Below are 23,525 nucleotides of genomic sequence, written 5' to 3' on the forward strand. Positions count from 1 at the left end.
AAACGGACCACATATGTAAGGACAGGGTGTGATCAACAAAACATTATCGCCTTAACCGCGGCGGTTTTTCCGCCGCGGTGCGGGCGTTCTAAAGGGTGGGCGGGGCTGCGTCGGCCGTTGGTCGTGCACAGCACTGGGGAGGGAGTGCATCCGTCGCCCAACGGGAGCACGAAAGTGGTTAAGTATCACAAATACTTACAGTAGTTTGACAAACAACAAGAAGAAGCAATAGCAACAGAGGTAATGGGTACTCTTCAGTGAAGAAGCCACCTAAAAGTGTTCAAAACATTACTGAGGATGGTAGGCAATGGTGCAGAGAACACTCCAAGAAACATCAATGCCAACATTCTGTTGGAATTTTGATATCAAACTTCCATAAAATTGAATATATGTACTAACAATAGATCAAATGCAACTTTAATTTCAAAAGGTAATGAAGAATGCTAACATAATTTGTGTAACCTCAATGTCGACCAAAATAAATAAGATTCAACTAACACTCAGAATGGAGTAGTGCCAAGAACTAGAGCTAATAGAACAATAAGCTAGGATAATCAGGGCTCTAAAAAGACTATATTGTCTTTGGCCCCAACATATCTTCCTAACGACCTTTGTTTTCCCACTTTTGGTCAACTAAGCCACCCATCCAGAATCAAGGAAACAAGCTTGAACGTATCACTCTACACACAATGCAAACCGAAGGCCACAATTTACTATAGGTCAATTAACAAGAAAGAAAAGATTTATTGTAAAATACATTTAGTCCATATAAAACATTGGGTGTAAGAAAACACTCTGAAAGAAATACACAAAAGCTTTATGAGCCTGTCTACAACGGACCAGGTTTTCAACTTGGGTGTCTAATACATAAGTTCTCAAATAAAATATGTGCCCCTCTTCAGTGACATTTTTGAGTGCACTCATGCCTTCTGCTTGTAGATTGTGATTTCCTTTGGGCAAATTAAGTCCCAATAAAGATGAACCCAACCCTCCTAAAAATCATAACACATCTTTACTACAAATCTAGTCACCAAGTAATATGGGGAGCAAACAAATAAAAGCAGCACATTTGCAAACCATGAAGTAAAAAAGAATGCCTTTTCAGGCCCCAGTTGCATATTTCACATTCAAATGACCTGTGTGACAAAATACTGGAAACCTCCTCAGAATGCACTTAGCTTCCACATCTATTGTAAGAATATACGTCTATAAATGTAGCCCAGACATAAAATGCACTAGAGGTTAAACTCACTGTAGTGAAGGGATATTTTTGCAAAAATAAGCCCAGGTTAACAATTCAAAGTAAAAAATGATGATCTGGGTGCCCTTCACAAAACCACTTCTACTGCGGGGACAGTGCATTTTCATGACATGGTCATTAAAGCATCTAGGGGTAAACCTGTCTAACACACTACCGTAACGAGAAAAAGGAACCTGGGAGTAGCACTGAGCAGAGTAGTCGTGTCTCCAGGGTAATGCTCCAGTTTGCATGAAAGCAACGCGTACCACACACAATCAAAAATCAAATTAGCCATGGCAGGCAACCTTTGTTTGGTGCACTAAAATTTGTAGTGTAGGATTTGGTAGCACACTGATAAGAGTGCTGGAACAATCCCACTGAAAAATAGTATTGGTCTGCCCATAATATCATGGTACAAGGACTACCACATGACCTGAGAAACTAGTCCATCCAGGAATGGCCACCATCTTTCAGGGTTGTGTTAATTCAGGATGAATTACCACAAAACAATTAACTCAATTACAGAGGCTGAAAGAACTCACTTTGTTCCAACAAAGAGAACTCCTAAATGATCAAACATGGAAAGATCTTTGTGGCGCTTGTCCAATGGACACCTTGAATCTTTCCCCAGGAAGGAGCAGTTAAGAAGATTTTGAGGAAACACCTACAGGAGAGAAGCTTAAAGAGCGCGTTTCATAAAAAGAACCTTTGGAGCTGGTCACTAAATCCACTAATAAACAACAATCCAAATGGTATACAAAATGCAGTACACAAAATGTAGAAATTATTTTTAAAGTGGCAAATATTCTGGACAAGAGATGGCCATTACAACATTTTTGATCAAATCAGAGGTATGACTAATCAGCATGTAAATAGAACCTGAGGAATCCATGTCCCATGACAGTTGAGCTGCATATCTGCAGTTTCCGTGCAGTCACTGTCACTTACACCGTGAGCAAGGGGGCAATATGAACTGTAGGACGTTTAAGTCTAAATTTGTGTCAGATTTTACACACTTTAAATTATTGTTGTTAAATTGCATTAAGCTGTTCATTCACAAAAGGCTGCAAGACATAATTGGAATTTTGTTGATGAGAAAAGCTGCAACCACCTAATACTTACTTCTCATCTCTCACTAGCTCCTAAGTCTAACCATCATGTAAGCGCTCACCACTAGGTTCAGGCTGCCCTCAGCTCATATTTCTCACTATGTCCTTGAAAGGTGTTTAAGTGCGCCCCAATCATGAAGTGAAACAGAAAACGATAGGTGGCATCCTCACCATGATCCCAGGTACAGGTAATTTCTTTAGATTGTACCCAGGTACATCATTCTTTCGTTCACTGTGTCGATACAGACAACTACCAACCACGTCCAAATCAGTCTTGTCTATTCCACAATAGTGACAGTCTGGCCTAAGCTGCTAGGCCATGTCATCAATGCAATGTGGTGCAGCGGGAGCACTATAGCAGAGCTCCCTACTGCCCCACAACCTGCACGGATACACACAAGTAAGTGAGGGATGAAATATTAAACATTACCAGTCACTGGTAATTTCTGGCTGGCACCATCGGTTTGCTCAGTGGTTGATGGAGGCTGCCAATGCACACAAATTCATATTCAGCAAAATAAAATCCTTCTCTCAACGATTAAGGCCCTGCACACAGTTTGCCAAAAGTGACCCACTTCATACAATGTGAATAGAAGAAGTGTGTAACAATAATGCACCTTCTCATGAGCTGTTTTGCAATACTGAGGTATGAATTAAATTGCCCTGATTTGGGAGGGTTCAGGCCCAAGAGCAGGGGCGGCAGGTGCAAAGATGAGCACCAAAAGAAGTGTTGTAGATAGAGCACAAAACAGACACAATATAAGGCTGGGAGGTGTCTATGCGCAGCTGACATTAAAGGCTGGCCACGGAAGGGCTACCATCTTTCAATCCAAAACATTTTGCCACACTATCAGTACATAGTAATATGTCAGTCAAATGGGTCTAACCATCTAGTTTAACTTGAACAGTGGTGACATTTCAGAGTTAGCACAGATATTGATTCGCAAGTGTAGCTTTTATGTGTTAAAAAGGAAGAAGATTATGTACTAATGCGAGCGACAACATCTTCAGAGTCAAAAGATACCTCAACAATCGGTCAGTCAAATTCACAAAGCATTTTTTGGTTGTCTGGTGAAATTGATCACAGAATGACTCCCTAGTAGAAGGAAAGTACACAATGATCAGAACTGCAGTACCTCATACTTCTTTTTCCAAGCCTCTTGTGCCCACTGTTGGAAATTCTGCCAAGTCAGGTAGGATTCAAAGGTGATGTCATCATCCATCAGGGAGCTTTGATGACCTGCAAGTCATAGCATACACACACATCAGAATAGATTTTTCCCAGGACTGAGGTTCACAGTTTTACTGTCTAAAGGGATATTCTGAAGATTACAAAATAGGGCACGATGTACAATAAGTGTTCAAAAATTTCACACCCATATTTGTAGTCAGTCTTTAATTTTGTGTAGCGACCTATGCATTAATAGGCCGCATCACAAAATCTCCATGACAGGATCTTGCTCTACCTGCTTAATGAATATTAATGGAGAAGGTTGCTCTTTGCAATACTAGGGATCTGCTGCCAACACAGGATGGTCGTTTGCAAGAAACAGCCTTCTCTCCATGAGGGACCGGAACCGATTCTAAAAGGGTAAGCTTTGCAACATTAACAGCTTTACCTTTGAATAGTCAGTAACATTTCAATGGTTTGTTACCACAATTATGGGTGCAAATCATTTCTACATCATACATATTATATATATATATATATATATACACACACACACACAAATTACCAACTGGCGGTTGCCAGAAGTTAGTTATAGTTAGGACCTATTTTCCATAGGAAATTCGCAACATTCTATTCCCAATAATTTTTGTGCCGGTTGATGAATCTTCACGAAATTTCTAAAACTCGTGGCCCGCTCCGGTTCGCTCCTATCTTGAAAGTTTCTGGGTGATTCGGCAAGCGGGGGCAGAGAAAAAAGGGGGGTCCCAAAACGTCTTTTCCCCATGCAATTTCCCATAGATATCTTTAGACACGGCTACAGCCCGAACTGCTGAACGGAATAACACAACATTTGTCAAAAAGGTAGCCCTTGGTTCAGAAAGAACCCTTTTTGTTAAATGGTGTAAATCCGTTGAGTAGTTACTGAGAAAATCAATGGCCGTGCAGGATCCGCACACCCTCCCGATCACGAGCTGCATGCTAATTGGCTGTCAACACTCTAAACCAGGAAGTGTTGGCAGCTATCTTGTGCCTCGGTAGAACCGAGGCACAAGAAATCAGTGAAACAAACGTGAAAAAAGAGAAAGGGGGGAGGGTAGGAACACCCTGACCCCTAGGCCTGCTTAGGGGGTCCCACTAGGAACCCTGGACCCCCCAAAAATGATTATTTTTAAAAAATCGGCAAAATCCGTGGAAAACCCACGCGGAAAAAAAACGAAGCGCAGGCTCCAGCGCTTCATTCCTATTTAGCCCCCAGGGGGCCCAATTGCCGGGGGCAATATTTTTATGGTAATGGGGGGCCCACCACCCCCAGGGCTTTTTGAAATTATTTGCGGGGGGCTCAGAGGCCCCCCTCAGCCCCGGGGACCGCCACCCCCGAGGCTTCAAAAATACGTGGGTGGGGGAGCTCAAAGGCCCCCCAAGCCCCAGGGACTACCTCCCCCCCGGGGCTTTAAGAAAATATTTGTGGGGGGCTCACAGCCCCCCACAGCCCTGGGGTCTGCCACCCCCGGGGCTTGTGTTTAATTTTTTTTTTTAAACTGTGTGGGGGGCTCGAGCTCCCCCAAACGCCCCGGGGACCGCCACCTCCCCGGGGCTTTGGTAATGTTGGGTGGGGGCCGTGCGGCCCCCTTTCTGGAGCCCTGTCATGGCCCTGGGGACCGCCACCCCCCAGAGCCGGCTCCTGCAGTGTCCTGGGGTGCCCATCCCCGGGACACTGCTATTTGCTATGGCAGGGTGGGAGCCTCATGATCATCTCAAATGACATCACTGATGAAATCATCATTGTGATTGAGTGGGAGACCTCCTCTCAATACAAACTAACATTTTCAAAACAATGCACATACCAATACCAGTTACAACACCCCTATTTTGTAATTCCAAGATCTACAGACACATCCACTCATTCACCAACAGTCCTATACAGTCACTCATACATGTATTCACTCATTATATGTACTCATACACCTATACATCCTGTTACACACCACCACTCATCTATAGTTACTCACACACATACGCACACATGCAAACAAAGTATCAAACATCCATTTACTTGCATATACAGTTATTTGATATTTGATATTTGATATTTATGGAATTTTGTAAAGCGCGGCTATCGCTCCGGGAGGAGCATCTTGGCGCTGAGCATGCAGAAGATAGTGGGAACGAGGAAGTAAAGTAGATCATATAGCTGCTAGGACTGAAGTGTCAGATTGCTGGAACACCCAGGTTTTCAAAAGTTTCCTGAAATGAGGTTCAGTTTCAGCCTGCCTGAGATTAACAGGCAGGCTGTTCCAGGCTCTGGCAGCCAGGAAGGAAAAGGTTTTTCCCCCCTTGGTTTTTAACTTAAATCTTGGAATTATAACAAGATTGGTTCCTGAGGATCTTAAACAGCGTGAGGGATTGTAATAAGTGAAACGCTTGGAGAAGTAGAGGGGCCCTGTTTTCCTGGTAGCTTTGTATACAGTCAGTAAAAGTTTGAACAAGATTCTTTTGTGAAGTGGTAGCCAATGGAGGACATTGAGAGCTGCTGAGGCAGAGGACCTTCTGGGAAGTTTAAGCACAAGTCTGGCAGCGGCGTGTTGGATGCTTTGAAGTTTTCTAAGGGTAGACTTCTTCAATCCTGCCATCAATCCATTACAATAATCAAGTCGGGAGAGAATTAAAGCAACCACGACTGATTTTCTGGCTGTAATGGGGAGGAAGTCGAAGAATTTCTTCAATGATCTGATAAGACTAAAACAGCATCCAGCAGTGATGCGAACATGATCATCAAAGGAAAGGGATGTATCAAATTGAATGCCAAGGTTGCGTGCCGAAGATACAGCGCTCGGAGGGGCTTCTGAATTTTTAGGCCACCAATCTTTTGGGCAGAAAGATACGTCTTTTCCTAGAGGTATTATTTCGGTCTTTGCGCTGTTGCATCTGAGATGATTATTATTTAGCCATAAAAAGACCTCTGAGAGGCAATTCTGGAATCTAAGTTCAGCATCAGGACATTTCCTATCAATAGTGACGACCAATTGAGTGTCGTCAGCATACGATGTGGCGAGGATTCCATGAGATTCGATCACTGCAAGGAGGGGGGCCATGTAGATATTAAAAAAAAGAGGACTGAGTATGGACCCCTGGGGAACTCCTGATGTGATGGATCTCTCGCTGGATTTAAAGGGGCCTAGTGCAATCGTTTGCGATCTGTTAGATAAAAACGAAACTAACCATGCCAGCACAGAGTCTGCCACGCCAATCTCCCGCATTCTATTGATAAGGATGGCGTGCGAGATGGTGTCGAATGCGGCTGTTAGGTCAAGCAGGATGAGTACAACCTGTCTGCCCTCATCCTGCAAGAACTTAATAGAGTCTGATAATTCTATCAAGGCAGTCTCGGTAGAATGGCCAGGGCGGAAACCTGACTGTTGTGGGTGCAGAACCTGGTTGTTTTCTACATGGGTTTTTAACACCCCGTACACTAATTGCTCAGCAATTTTACCTAATGCGGGTAATAGCGAGATCGGACGCATATTAGTGAGATCAGTGGGGGATTTGTTCTGCTTCTTCATTAAGGGTTTTACAATGGCCTTTTTCCAGTCATCAGGTACAATGCCTGAAGTGAAAGATTCATTAATGATGGCATTAATTATGGGGTTTACAGCTTCAATGAAATGATGAAGGATACTAGGGGGGCATGAGTCTGTAGGAGCTCCGGATTTACAGGCAAGAATTGCCTTCTGGGTTTGTTGAAGCGAAATTTGTGGAAAATTGGCCAGGGTGGAAAAATTTGTGCCAGCTTCATGGGTAGTACATGTGGGTTGGGGAAAATCCTTCTGAATCTTGATGATTTTATCTGTGAAAAAGTCAGCAATTTGATTGCATAAAGTTTGGGATGGGGGAATTTCGGGTACTAGGGCTTTAGGATGGGTAAAGGACTTAACAATGGAAAAGATGGTTTGCTGTTTTTGTTGGGCATCCTCTATGGCTTTAGTGAAGTATTCTTTTTTAGCAGCTTTGATGTTGGAGAGATATAATTTTCTCTGCTGTATGTAAAGTAGTCTAGAGGCTTCATCATATGTTTTTCTCCATTTCCTTTCTTGAATTCTGCAAAGGAGATGGTCTTCCGTGAGAGACTGGGTGTACCAAGGAGCATTGGGCTTTCTTTGGCGGCGGTCTGGATGATGGGCGTTTGGACCCAGGTTGTCGGAGACAATATGGTCAATCCAGATATGAAAATTACGGGAGTCGGACGTATACACACACTACCACACTTACTTCTACAGAAACTTACACAAACTTACTCTCTTAAACAATCACTTATAGAAACACCTACTTATTTCTACAGGAACTCTTCCAATCTCTCACTCTCACATATACTCACTTATATACACCAATACTCACATATACTAGTTTAAAACATATATAGTTACTCATAAAGACACTATTGAGACAGCCATTCACTGAATAACACACCCATACACACTCTCATCCACCTATACAGTACAGCATACATGCTGTCTTCAACACATACAAACAGTGAGTCACTCATTCATGCGTCAATGCACTAAGTAATACCCACCACCAAACCATACAGACACTCATACTGATACTCAAAAAACCAACTAATAACCCATATAGACACTCATGTAGCTACTCACCAACCCATGCAGCCATGTATACACAAAGTGAGAGACTGATACAGATATTTACATATTTAAATATTACTTACTAATCCATATATTCACTAAAATACACTTAATCAGTCAGCTATACAATACATTTTACATTTTTTTAAATCCATTTAGACACTTATGTACCCATTTATTCTTCCATCAACTTTGAGATGTACATAAATAAAACATTTATTTTTCAGAAAAACACACATTCACTGGACGATGTCATCAGTGATGTCACTGACCATGTCATGAGTGATTTAATATGTGACGTCATCAGCAGTGCATTGCGGGCGCATGAGTTATAGTTAGCTGAACTAACTATAACGGGGGAATTTCAATGGTTTTGTACGAGTGAAATGTCCAGCTAACTATAACGCCCCTGAAACCTATGGTTTTTTCAGTGAATATACACATATATATATATATATATACACACACACACACTTATATACACACAAACTATATATATATATATATATATATATATATATATATATATATATATATATATATATATATATATATATATATATATATATATATATATATATATATATATATATATATTGCAATTCGAAGCTGCAGCTTTCATTCTCCCTACTAATTGAGATTCGGAATTGGTTGCAAAACACCTTTTGTAATTCAAAAAGCCATTTGTGCATCTTAAAATGTGTTTAGTAAATACATAAATCTCATTTTACAGTTGGGAACCCTCTGATTTTGCGAATCATAGGGTTTCCAACTGCAAAACATCAGGCCCCTGGTCACTAACTTGTATATTAAAGCATAAGGAATACAAAATATCAATTATTTCGATTATCATGAGATGACAACCTTGATCATCAACAGAAATACAGAAGTATGATAACATTCTTATGGCCTTACACCCAGCAGTCCTGATAAATCCAAGGGGCAAAGAATAACAGAAATTGCAAGTTTTGGGGCAGTAACATCCAGGTTCCGATGGTTCCCTGCTGATCTCCACATGAATTTACCCTGTGTTTCACACAAGGATGTCGACTGGTTCCACGAAGTACCACAATTTGTAATCCCAGTGAGGCTGGTAGCTCCTGATTCTGCACCTATCGGGTTATCAGAACCACTCAAAATAAGGTTCAAACAATAAATTCGAAAATTAAAGGCTAACTACCCCTCAGGTTTTACGGTCAATATCATTACCTGCAAGTCAGACAGGCAATTGCAAATTTTGAATAGATTTGGATTTGTTCAGTATGGAATCACATATTTTCAAGATTTTGAATATGACAAGGGTATAGCTAGTTCACATAGTGTTGCTGAGTCAAAAAGGGGTGTTTAGAGCACTTTTGGGAGGAGGCATTTTTACCGAAAATGCAGGATATTGTCTATGATTTTTTCATAATGTTGCTTTGGGGTTTCAGTGGTATAGTGTTGCCACCCTTTTAACTGCTATGTTCTAGCCCCGTTGGTACATCTTACAGTAGATCTTCATTATGGAGCTGGAGCAGTGTATTTTCATTCCTACTTTTACCTGCTCGTCAGGTTGGTGTGCTCCACCTAGTAACATACTTCACTTAATTATGTTTTTCAGGGAACTCCTATTCATACATAATGGTTTGGTGGATGAAAAATACTTTTTCAAGATGCTCTGCATTTGACCGACTATGAACTTTTTTCTGGAATATTCTGTATGTTTTTGGGAACCTGATATTCATATTATAGGATTTTTTCTTATTTAGGAGGCAAAAAGGGATCAGCAAGTGATGGGATCACAATTATAGTTGCATAACTCGGTTGTTGTCCTCTAAATCTCATGGTGGTATGGTCTTCAGACTTTTTTTAACCATCTATTGAGATTTGCAATTATCAAGTTTCTGACAGCCAAGGTTGTAGTTGAAAGGTTAAGCTGAGGATGTTACCTGGGATCCAGGTTTCACTGCATACTCTGTTTTGGATGGGGAAGGGATTATGTATTTGCTATATGTTGGCAAATCAGCCACCTCAAGGTGAAATCAGTGGTGGAGCAAGGTCAGGTGGTACCCGGTGTGGAACATTTCTTGTCACCCCCGGCTTGACAAAATGGCAAAAATATGTGTTTAAAACACATATGTTTGCCATTTTGTCCCCCCCCCTTCCGTGATCACACTTGTCACCTGTAGTGCTAGAGGCACTCTTGTTGTCTGACACCCTGTGATGACCTTTGACTACCATTATTTTAATTGACTTTGGTGTGTTATTTTATCTTAGCCTGAATGTACGACGTCCTCCATATGCCTTGTTTCTCTTAAAGGTTTCATTCTTGTAATCTTAAAGTCTTTCAGTGGGAGCTGTCATGGAGTAGAATAGCCTTGCCAAGAACAGAACGTGTGGGATGTGCATTCATTTGAGAGCATGAGAGAGAGAGAGGTGTGGAATGTACCTTTTGGTCTCGAAATGCAGTGTTATGAGTAGTGGTGCACAAATGTGCTGTACATTGTGAGATGACGTATGTGAGGCTATAAGCAGTGGTGCACAAATGTGCATTGTGTTGTACATTGGTAGTATTATTAAGTTCTTACTATTGGCTTTGACATGGCCTCATGTGATCCTGAATTATGACTCTGCCTGGCTTGATCTTTTTCTGCGCGCACAGACACGCTTGCAAATTGTTTGGGTTAATTATGTTCAAGGATTGATTTGTGAGAGATTGTTTAATGTGCCCTGGAAGGCTTACATGAGCTTTGTTAAGATAAAGGCTGGAACATGCGAGAATGTAGAGAGAATGTGGGAACTCCTTTCTGCCATGGAATGCTTGCTTGGAAGCTGGCCAGTTCCGGTAAGATTCCTTTGGCGTAGAAGGGAAGACTCTTGAATCTTCTAGTGTGTGTTTTGAGACTATAAAGCTGGGGTTTGACGACAGCCGGGTTCAGGAGCTCACTTACAGAGTAGACGTACTGCTGTAAGACAAACGGAACTTGAGTCCCGGTCGAGAGTACAAGCCAGCTGTGTACGGGCCCCCCAGCGAGAATTGGCAAGGATGTCGAGTGAACGATTGGGTGAGGTGATTTGCTTCTGACTAGTGCCATTGTGATACGTGGTTCCTGTCTCTGTGGTCATTTGAAGTGTTTGAGTTTTGATTATTGCCATTGTGATGTCTGGCCAGTGGAGGGGCTGGAACGTTTTGGGGACCGGAGGAAGCTGTTTTCAGAATAAATCATGGGATATTGACATTTGAGCACGTCACGATTTGCCTGCATTCCCACCACAAGGTGATGTCCCGTGCAGCACTTACCGGAGAATGGAATTCTGGGACTCGCAGTTTTCATCTACTGAGAGTGGTGAGCACACAATTCAATTAGGGGGCAGGGCGGGCTCTGACCAATTAGGAGAACATGCAGGACTAATTAATGCGAGTAGTCACTTCGCCCAAACATTTCAAGGCATCAGAAGAAGGCCGCCAGGCCGAAATGCATCATGCCGCTAATCTAATTAAAGAGCTTCCAAACGTCTCCGCTGTGTGGCCTCTGCTTCTGCGTTGCTGGAGGAGGTGTGGAGTGATATTATGCGCGGTTGCCAGATACATGCTACAGGGGCCCCGTTCTACAAGTGGCCCGGGTCACACTGGTGCATGCTGTGGCATGAATTTTTACGTCCAAGGTATTGGGAAACCCGGAGCCCACCGCAAAGCAGAGATGACACAAGGGAGGCTGCAGGGCGGTCCGTGACTTCATGGAGGGTGGATTGGACTTCCATATCCACCCCGACCCGGTGAAATCTATCTGCTGAGGGGCTGGAACATTTTGGGGACCAGAGGAAGCTGTTTTCAGAATAAATCATGGGATATTGACATTTGAGCACGTCGCGATTTGCCTGCATTCCCACCCAACCACAAGGTGATGTCCCGTGCAGCACTTACCGGAGAATGGAATTCTGGGACTCGCAGTTTTCATCTACTGAGAGTGGTGAGCACACAATTCAATTAGGGGGCCGGGCGGGCTCTGACCAATTAGGAGAACATGCAGGACTAATTAATGCGAGTGGTCACGTCGCCCAAACATTTCAAGGCATTAGAAGAAGGCCGCCAGGCCGAAATGCATCATGCCGCTAATCTAATTAAAGAGCTTCCAAACGTATATGCAGAATCCTCATTCTCCCGGAGTAGTGGAGTAGTAGAGAGTAAGTAGTAGAGAGTAGTGGAGAATATTCCAAAGTTTGGCACAGCACCACTTGCACAATAAGTCCAATTAAATCATATCACTTAGAGTCCTTATTGAAGCACTGAATCTTGGTGTATATTCAAATGCTTTTATTTTCCTTAAGTTTATGTACCACAGCCAGCCGATGTGTTTCGTTCTGTACAACAGAACTTCTTCAGGGCGTTCTTATTTCCTTTAAGTTATGTCGGTATCCTGTTGTCATATAACTAGAAATTTCTTCCAAATGTTAGACGAGACGTAAGTACATTCTTATTCAAAGTGACTGGGGAAACCATAGCTCCTTGGATGTTTGGCGATTGACCTTGGCCACAGCAGCAGGATCCACGGACCGGTTGGGGGCTGATCAACATACCCCCCCTAACACGCAACTGCTCGCGTTTCCCGCTTCGCGGGAAACACTCGCATCAGGGTCTGTGACAAGTGCAGACCCTGACTACATCACCCACAACACTTTGTGGCATAGTGACCACCTCCAGGAACGCCCAGCAGAGAGCACACCAGGTGCTTTAAATCCGCACCGGACCCGCGCATCGCGGGAAGCCAAAGCTCCTTGGATGTTTGGCGATTGACCTTGGCAGCAGCAGCAGGATCCACGGACCGGGTGGGGACTGATCAACATACCCCCCCTAACACGCAACTGCTTGCGTTTTCCGCTTCGCGGGAAACACTCGCATCAGGGTCTGTGACAAGTGCAGACCCTGACTACATCGAACACAACACTTTGCGGCATAGTGACCACCTCCGGGAATGCCCAGCAGAGAGCACACCAGGTGCTTTAAATCCGCACCGGACACGCGCATCGCGGGACGAGCCAGGCGAAGCCCGGGCCAAGGGCGGGCCTGTCAGAGACAGGCTGAGACTGGACTGACCGACTCTATTCGTGTTTCCAAATCTAGTAAGACTTTATGCACTTGTGTTTATTTGATCTTTTAAATTATTCCACTGGTACACATGTATTACTGACTGTTACTGTGGTACACTTACAGGCCTCGTAGTTATGGCATTACCAAACCCTAAAGGGAACAAAGCAGGCATTGGGGGAGCGGGAGGTGGAGTTATTGGCACCATAGACGCCTTTTTCACTAAGTCTGTCATTGTCCTGGAGAAGGAGATAGCCTTAACAGAACGGCGGCTATCTCTTGATCCTGTATTTATGAAAAGATCGTCACTTGGGAGCATTGCTACTGCCCCATCACCTGAACCACCTCACACCCAGAGTACTCAGAGTAATCAATTAGCAAGCCATCAGCGAGATCTCTCAACCATCCTAGACATAAGTGGGATTGATGTAACCTTAGACTCATACATGGTCTATCCAAGTGTAGAACTGGACCGACGTATAAGTCAAAAGTTAACAGGGGAACTGTTAAGAGACAGTAGTCGCGTAGCACCATCTCAGGTTACTTCTCCTAACCTAAAACGTAAGCGTGATGGAAACCAGCAGAAAGGCATCTGCACCAAAAAGGTTAAAACTGCTTCTTCTATGAGCCAGGATAATGGGGTTACGTATAGGAACAAGACATCTACCGTGGCGGATAAGTCCGGCCCGGTACTTGTTAGCCCCACTATTGAGTTAAATGAAAGTCCGCTCACAAATGTCAGGAGCACCATGTGTTCGCTGGAAAATATAGAGCAGCTGGTTAAAAGTTTAATTCTCCCACTGGTGGAATGGACTAGGAGGATAGGTGAACATTTAGAAACCCTTGAGAAAATTATACGAGCTAACTCAGAGTTGTTGAAAAAACTAGGGGATCAAACACCTTTGCGTACTAGCACTCCCACCTTATTTAATAACAAATCGAAGGCACCACCTAGAGAGAAGCTGAGATTAGTTAAAAAGGGACCTTTAAAGCAAGTAAGTGGGAATGCTAAAACGAACGATCCCAAACTGGCAAGTAAGGCAGAGAATGATAGCAATGTAGTCCCCCTTCAAACAGGTATAACTAAAAGCCCTGATAAAACGGTACCTCAAATAGATAAAATAGAGCCTCCCAGAAATAAAGGACATATGAAGAGAGTGGAACTTCCCCCGGACTGCCATCCTTTTGTAATTGTGTTGGCTGGCGTCCCAGAATGGAAAAACAACAGGGTAGAGACAGCCCATGAGTTAAAAAATAAAGTTATGCATTGGTTAGGGCAAAATAGACCCCTTAGACCTGATTTGCGGGGGGAAATCATCAATGTCCGGCGAGTAACTTGGTTGGGCCATAAAGTGAAGGACATCGAAGGTGATTGTATCATTGTAAACTTTAGGGATCCAAAAGTAGTTCAGTTTATAACTGGCTTCACTAACTATGATAACTCAGGAGGAATCCTCTCTTTGGATCTAAGCTATTTTTACCCTTCGGTCCCCCTTGCTCCTGGTAACCGGAGACCATTTGTATCACGTCATGAAGCAAGGTCCTCATATAATGGAAGTCGCTTTAATGTCTCAATGGCTCCTATGATGTATAGAGGCTTTGTGCCAACTTACCAACACGATTTCCATCAATTTACTGTCCCAACCTATAACAGATTTGGCCCCCTCTTAGGCTTGGAAGGGGTGGATTGACCAGTACGGGACCAGGTAACTCTTACTTGTGTTAGAAATTATCACGATAACCAAGCAAAGCCATCATTAGCAAATGTGGAAATTCAAGAAATAGGAGGGTGCCCGAAGGCCAATATAGATGGTTTGCAACTAGAAAGGACTGATGCTGCACCTGGGAGGGATCCATGTATGGGTATGGGCATTTCAGACATTAGTCTAGGTAAAGTCACCAACCTGAATTATGTTACGGATGTCAAGACTAAGGATAAATGGTCCCTTATTTCTTGGAACATTGCTGGACTTAAAGCTAAACTGGATAACCCGCTATGGTCTGACCTAATTAAAGATCTCGACGTGATATGCCTTCAAGAAACATGGGCTAAGAAAGTGTGTCATATTAATGGCTTTAAGACTGTTTTTACTCCAGCCATAGGATCGCTACATGGCAGAGCCAAGGGTGGGCTCTGCACATATGTCTCAAATTGTTTTAAATGTAAAAATATTGAGGTCTTTTATAATAATCGCTATTACCACACTGTATTTTGATTGTAAATTTATATAACAATGTTCCCTCAGTCGATTTGGTTGCAGTATTTAAAATTTTAATCTCTGAAATCAATTCAATTATTTGTAACGAACGTGAGGAGTTCGTTGTAATATGGGGGGTGATTTTAATTGCACTCTCTGTAACAGAGCTGTAAAGGGTAATTGTGGTTTAATTGTGGACAAGGAGATCATTTTGACACACTTTGAACACACTGGAAAGGGGGATGCCTTGAATGAGATCCTCTTTACGAACGATCTAGGTTTTGCAAACAAACTGTGTCAACCTGAGGTCCCTTTTTCAGCAACTTTTAATGGTAGAGGGTTAACATCATTAATTGATTATGTTCTGATCTCCTCCTGCTTTGGGGATAGTGTAGTTAATTATAGTGTACTTGAGATCACATTAAGTGATCATTTTCCCATTAGGGTTGATTTTGCGGACCCTCGTGCTCTTGCAGATAACACACACCCAGGTTATAATTGGAAAATATTGAAATATCAAGGCAGAATGGCTATGCCCTAAAGTGGTCCAAGGTTGTACCTGAAGAGTTTACCTGTAACTTAATTAAGGAGTGTAATAATTGCTTCGACATCTGCCTGGACATAGGGTCCGATGAGACCGAAGTATTTGACAACTTTAAAATTATTACAACATGTATTAAGGAAAGCCTGTGGGTCAACCTAAAGAATCACGGTAATAGAAAGAAGGGCTGGTTTGACCTGGAGTGCACTAAGGCACATACTCAACTTAAACGAGCTTTGAATAAGCATGATCGAGCATGATCGAGATCCTAAGCAGATTAGGGATCTACGTAAAATCTATAAATCAGCTATTAAACAGAGAAGGGTTAAGATGAAAAACGATGCATGGGAGGCGCTTTTAGACGCCTCCGAATTCAAGGACATGACTGCATTCTGGAGGGCAGTCAACGCGCCATTTTTTAAGGATGACTCTAAGGCGCGGCTAGAGATTGCCATCTCAGAGGATGATTGGGTGAAACACTTTGAGACCCTTTATAGCCCTGTGGAACTTCGGGGTGAATTGTCGGTGCAGGAGGCACCTCCCTTACCATTTAGAAAAGAGGGGCTGAGTCTCCTTTTTACGTTGGGCGAGGTTATCAAGGGCATTAATTCAAGTCAGGGGGGCAAGGCACCGGGCCCAGATGGTGTCCCAGTAGACATCTTTAAAAGTAATGTAACATTATGGGCTCCTCTGCTTATTAGATTTCTTAATGCTGCCTGTTCGGTGGGCCTCGCTAGTACCTGGTACGAATCTATCATAGTACCTATATTTAAAAAGGGCGACAGGGCTAACTGTTTGTGTTATCGCCCAATATCTCTGCTTGATTCTACAGTTAAAATTATTGGTAGGATCATCTTAGACAGGCTGCAGTCATGGGCCGATGAGCATAAGACCATCAGTGACCTGCAATATGGTTTTAGAAAAGGAGTTGGGACTGTAGATCAAGGACTCAACTTATTTTTATTTGTGGAAAAATACACTAAGGTTAAGGGAGGAAGGTTGTTTTTAACCTTTGTGGACTTGACTTTCGCCTTTGACTGCGTTAATCACAGCAAATTATGGTCAATTTTAACTCGATTGGGCGTAGAGGATAACATAATTTGTTTTTTAAGAGAGCTTTATAATGGAGCCAGGGCTACGAATTGATACGGAATTAAAGGAGAGTGCACCAGAATGTTTAATATCGCAAGGGGGGTGAGACAAGGATGCGTCCTTGCCCCGTTTTTATTCTCCATCTATATCAATGGTCTGGAGGATACTTTGCTGAGGGACTGTATAGATATACCTACAGCATCGCAACACCGAATTCCGGCACTTATCTACGCAGATGATGCTGTCCTGATGGCAATAACCCCCGTGGCAATGCAAACTATGATCACATCGTTTTCCACCTTCATGAGCAACCTAGATTTGAAGGTGAACTGCACCAAAACCTTTTCTAGGAATTGTGGCGCTACTGTTAAGCAGAGGAAAAGAACTATGTTTATTGATAAAAAGCCACTGGATCTTGTCTCTAACTTTCCATACTTAGGAATACTGTTTGACTGCACAGGGCAATGGAATTGTGCAGTCAAAAGTAGAAACATGTTATTTGCCAAGTCAATAATGGCTCTGAAACTCTTCAGCAAAAAGATGGGAAAGAAACCTGTTAACGTACTGCTACGCATCTATAGAGCAAGTTGTGTGGCGGTGGCCACTTATGGTGCAGGAATTTGGGGCTATTCTAGCGTGATCAGTCTGCAGCGGACTGAGAATAGCTTTTTGAGATATCTTCTTACTATTCCAGAGAGTAAGTCGACCCACAATTGCCATACTGAACTTGGTATGCCCTACCTAGAAGATCTTATTAGGATCCAGCCTGTTCTTTTGTGGCACAGGGTTTGGACCACTGAGTGTCATCTGAACCGTCTCGTATTGGGGGACGCCATGAAACTGGAGGGTGTCCAACGAGTGAAATGGGTGATATATATTAAAACTTTCTGTGGTAGCAACAATTATCCTGAATTTTACTATGATTCCATGTCAATAGCTAAAACCCCTAGGAAAGAGCTAAAAAGGTTATGTATTGCTTACCTGGTGAACTTAAGAGATCAAACTGAATTGACTAAAAGTACTGTGGTTGCTCACCAACTTACCTTAAGCTCACAGGCTATACAACCCTACCTAACCTTACGGATGGCAGCACACAAACAGTTTTTGCTGAAAAGATTCAGATTTGGGATTCTTTTCAGATTGTTGAGTTTTCCCGCCATCAATGATTGGTCTACTGGTATATGCAAATGCCCCTGTGACAATTCCTCAATCCAATCGGATATTCATATTTTATTTTTTTGTAAATGTTATACTGTACCCACAAAAAGGTAGATCTTGCCCATTTTAAAATACTTGAATCTCAGACAGTGTCGACCTGCCTTCCTAGCAATTTGGAAGCTCAACGATATATTTTCTGTGGCATCTGTTTCTGTATTCCTTAGAAATGTTTTTCACTCAAGACAAACGATAACTGTTTAAAAGTGTTTTTTTTAAATATTTTGTACATTCATGACATTTATAATTAAGTTAGAACTGTGATTTTATGTACTTTTATGGTTATCAATGTTTTATAACCGAATAAAGTCTTTTTGATTTGATTTTGACTAGGTATCAATTTTACCCACACAATTCGGGCAGACTTGAGTAATTTATAGCATCCTTAAAGTCAGTCTTTCAAAAATTCCAAAGTATAGGACATGATAATCCAAATCCAAATGTTTCTCAAGAAAAGTAATTTTCAATCGTTCGGAATATCGGTGTTCGGACAGATATGACCCAGGGACCCGCAGTATGCAAGGGGAATTAGTCCCCCCTCTGCAAACGCGCCAGTGGCCTGCGTTGCAGAGAGGTGTAAAAAGGGGCATAGCCTCATTACACCTCTGTGCAATGCAGCCCCCTGACGCATACTGAAGGTTCCAGGTGGGCTAGTTGGCCTCCAGGGGCCCCCACTACGCAAGGCGAATTAGTTCCCCCTCTTCAAACAAGCACAGGGGCTGCGTTGCAGAGAGGTGTAAAAAAGGGGCGTGGCTTCATTACACCTCTCTGCAATGCAGTCCCCTGGCGCATACTGGAGATTCCTGGTGGGCTTTCAGGTCTTATATAGTTAGGGATTAGCATTAAAAAAACTTTGAAATTCACTGAAAAAAACATAGGTTTCAGGCCTTATATAGTTAGGAATTAGCATTTAAAAAACCTTGCAAATTCACTGAAAAAACCATAGGTTTCAGGCCTTATATAGTTAGGAATTAGCATTTAAAAAACCTTTGAAATTCACTGAAAATACCATAGGTTTCAGGCCTTATATAGTTAGGAATTAGCATTTAAAAAACCTTTAAAATTCACTCAAAAAACTATAAGTTTTAGGGGTGTTATAGTTAGCTGGACATTTCACTCATACAAAACCATTGAAATTGCTCCTATATAGTTAGTTGTACTAACTATATTTCGCACACCCGCAATCCACTGCTGATGATGTCACATATTACATCATTCATGACATGGTCAGTGACATCACTGACATCTCAAATGACATCACTGATGACATCATCCACGTGACAATCACATACATCTTTTCATACACTAGTAAAATCTTTCATCACTCTTTGTAAAATACAGAGTATCATATTTGAATCCATTGTTACAGCAATACAAGTATCTAAAAACCCACTCAGTGATTCTTAGATGTATACACACATCTAATCACTTACCTGTAGATTCACTCATACATGCTGTCAATGAACAATAGAAGACTATCAAAAATACTTATACACCTAAATCGACATTAAACACCAGCACACATCCTATGCACATATGAAGTCATCCTACTCACTTATGCAAACAATGGATCATATTTACTTAGCTACACACTTATACAAACACAACTTCATCTATTCATTTAGATCGTAAGTCATACTTAGTGAATTATAAAATCATTATTACAAGTATAAAGTTATCCATACAGTCACTCACACAATCATTGAGTCTTATGTATACTTATTTATATACATACACTGCCTTTTATTTTTCTAGTTTGTTGGACATGTACCATTGAGAAATATATTTGCTCATCACCACACCCATTAAGATATTCACTCACCCAAACAACTGTTAGAACATGTAGTTTTAACTTCATATATCAAGTATATCAACTATTCACACATCTTTGGGTAGTCACACCTCCCCCCCACCGAACCACACACACATTCAGTCTCCCATACAAATACTCAGTTAACTAATCAATAACTAATATAGACTTTCACATAGCTAGTAACCAACTGGAGAACCAGTTTACACAACAACTGACAAAGTGATACAGATATTCAAACAGTTTAGTCACTATCCACTATATTTAGTGAGACACTATAAATTGGTCAAGTAAACAGTCAATTACAATGCTACTAAATCCTCCATCCAAATATTTATTTTTATATATCCACTCATTCTTCAATGCAAATTGCTATATATATAATGCATATTTAAATACCGAAGAAAACCACATTCACTGGATGATGTCATCAGTGATGTCATCAGTGATATCATTTGAGATGTCATCAGTGATGTCACTGACCATGTCATGAATGATGTAATATGTGACATCATCAGCAGTGGATTGCGGGTGCGCGAAATATAGTTAGTACAACTAACTATATAGGAGCAATTTCAATGGTTTTGTATGAGTGAAATGCCCAGCTAACTATAACACCCCTAAAACTTATAGTTTTTTGAGTGAATTTTAAAGGTTTTTTAAATGCTAATTCCTAACTATATAAGGCCTGAAACCTATGGTTTTTTCAGTAAATATATATCTTGCAGGACGTCCCATATTATATTTTCTTGAGTGTTATCTCATATTTGCTGCGTGTTTATTCATGGTATTAGTCATGCATTTAACTGTTGCATTTACCAAGTGTGCTATTATTGCTTGCATATAAATATCTCTATGTGTATTTGAATGTTGTGCATTTGGCATCTAGGAAAGCCGTAGCATTGTGTAAAATAAAACACCAAGCCTTATTTTAAAAAGAGAGTCTTTGCATTTTGCAACATAAAACCCCTTTTCTAGGTGTTGTGTTTTTGTCTCCTGCTTCGCCGTGGTTTGAACCACCGTGTGGGAGATTCTGTATTATCTGAAAGGCGGAGCAAGACATTACCCTTGGCTTGACAAAATGGCTAAATATATGTGTTTAAAAGAAATTTTTTCCATTTTGTCATCCTTCTCCCTCAGTGATGTCACCCGGGGCGGCCCGCACCCCCCTTCCTACGCCACTGGGTAAAATGACAGCATTTGGCATTTCTTGGTCAATCTTTTCCACCCAATAAATGCTCTTGCACTTGAAAATTGAAACTTTTAGCATTCTAACATTGGGGTATTTTTTCATGATATCAATGGTTGTTTTAGGATCATACAATATGCTTTTTTTATTTGTATACCTGGGAGAATAGGCACTCCGGGCTCTCGCAACAAACCTGAAACCAATCATATTTTTTACTTTAATCCCAGATGTGCATCCTCAAGGAGTCAGTACCTTCTGAGTGGAGTAACAATGGGATTCCTCTACGTTAATTCTGCACTCAAAAGAGTGACTGGCTTTGTAGAAAGGTGCTTTCATGGCGATTGGGTAAATCAGAACAGGGTCGCCCAATATCCCTAGGAATCTAGGGGTAGTCAGTACAATACAAAAACAGTGTTTCTTTCAGGGTAACTTCGTTAAAAACTTGAGTATTTAGAAACAAATCAATTGTAGCCCATTGGAATTATTCAAAGTCATATACCACACAAATACTATCGATAATTAATCAATGTATAACTCAAATGCAATATATACATTGTTCAATTAAGGACAAAAAGGGTGTTACCAAGTGTATGTGCAAGAATGGTAAAAGATAAAGGCAAATAGTAAACATATGACATGCAGAGTTTTGCCATCAGCCGTACTACAAAGGCCTTAAAATAATGTGAACCACACTTTAAAATCTTCTCTTTTTTTGCACCGTAAATGAGTTGAACGAATGCCAAAATACTGAGTGGAAAAAATAGCGTATTCTTTAAAGAGAAATTCAAATAAAATCAAGATACCAATCAACTGGAATAAATTGGTCTTGATTTTTACTGATTTGTCATTTCAGAAAATATGCATTTTGTCTATTTTAGAATGACAATTTTGCACATTTAAATGCTTAGAAGAGCGATTTTTCAATTGGTGGCTCAGAGCTCGGCTCAAACATGGCTATCGTATGGCAATTTTGATGCAGTTTTTCTTTAGTTTCCCCCTGCAGGTTACAACTTGGCCTTTCGTCACTTGCAAACCCCCCTCCATCCTCCAAATTGCATCGTAAAATAACTAGCATTGCCGGGTGGCTTGTTAGTAGCCACATGACTAGCGAATCATCAAACAAGCACCTCTCACTTTCATCTGTGCCTATAATTTGCTGCCTATTTAACCAATCCCGCCCAAAGCATCCAAGTGATAGGTGAAGGGCAGCTTCCTGTGGCACCTTCCCCGTTTGGGCCTGGAAAGGACCAAGGCCTCTGATCTTTTCATCCAGTGCTACTCCTCTTGGTTTCTGCCAGCATCCACCATAACCTTACCCTAGTCTCCCTTGCACTCAGACTGAACATCAATCACATTCTGTGATAATGATTCCTCGAAGCAGCTTTCCCTAAAAACACTTCTGTGAATTAGGATATTGGTGGAGACAAATATTGCCCTTCGGTAGGCTCTTCTTCATTCCTGGGTTAGTCGTGGGAGACCATCAGAACATATTCTTCCCTGCCCCTTATCTATTCGGCTTCTCTCCCACTCCTTGGTGGATCCTTCTATTACGTGGATTACTTCTATTGTTCCTCACCCACAGCCACCACCCAGACTGAGTTATACTTGCTAAAACACTAGGTACCTCTCCCGGACTTTCTCTTTCGAACTAACTTCGACTGCTTTACTGCTCAGAACCTCTATTATCCACGGTGTTAATTTGTGACATCGCTTGGATGTCACATTGACCTCACACATGGTGTCTTTTGCTGCCTTTGTTCATAAATTCACAGCTCCTGTTTATGAAATGTTTTAACTGCTCAAAATGGAAAACAATTTAATAAATAAGACATACACATTTTCTAATTATTAAAGAGGTAGAAACTATTTCCTGTAACGACCTAGCACAGGCTAACAAAAAAAGCTCAGAAAGGGAGCAGATGTACAATACCTTCCCGAGAACACATCTGAGGCCCTCTGGCAGCTTTGAATTGTTCTTCACCAGAATCCTTGTTCCACTGTTTCCGAGAGAAGGGAAAAGACAATTAATTAATTAGTAGATTATATGAAAATAGATTTGGGTGCACTGGTGCTACATTCACTTAAAATCAGTATTTTTTACCTTGCTTAGCCTGAAGAGCAGGGACAGTAAAACACCCACTGGGAGGAAAATGAGAGTTGTGATAATACCAGTCTTCACGGACGCTGTGGAGATGCCAATGAGTCCGAACTCTGCTGTATACTTGCGAAGGCAAAGAGAGCGGATGTACGTTACATAT

General features: G+C 41.7%; 1 protein-coding gene across 1 annotated transcript in view; it reads right to left on the reverse strand.

Moving 5' to 3' along the window:
• PKD1L1 (polycystin 1 like 1, transient receptor potential channel interacting) overlaps positions 1–23,525 on the reverse strand; it is a 1,793,388-nt gene that overhangs the window by 535,013 nt on the left and 1,234,850 nt on the right. The window contains exons 45-47 of the mRNA XM_078688182.1: positions 23,369–23,488; positions 23,198–23,264; positions 3,486–3,589 (exon numbers count right to left, since the gene is read on the reverse strand). Of these exons, the coding sequence (XP_078544308.1) occupies positions 3,486–3,589; positions 23,198–23,264; positions 23,369–23,488 (291 nt within the window). The remainder of the gene's footprint in view (positions 1–3,485; positions 3,590–23,197; positions 23,265–23,368; positions 23,489–23,525) is intronic.

Source organism: Lissotriton helveticus, chromosome 4_1 (genome assembly GCF_964261635.1).
Source record: "Lissotriton helveticus chromosome 4_1, aLisHel1.1, whole genome shotgun sequence".
Lineage (NCBI taxonomy): Eukaryota > Metazoa > Chordata > Amphibia > Caudata > Salamandridae > Lissotriton > Lissotriton helveticus.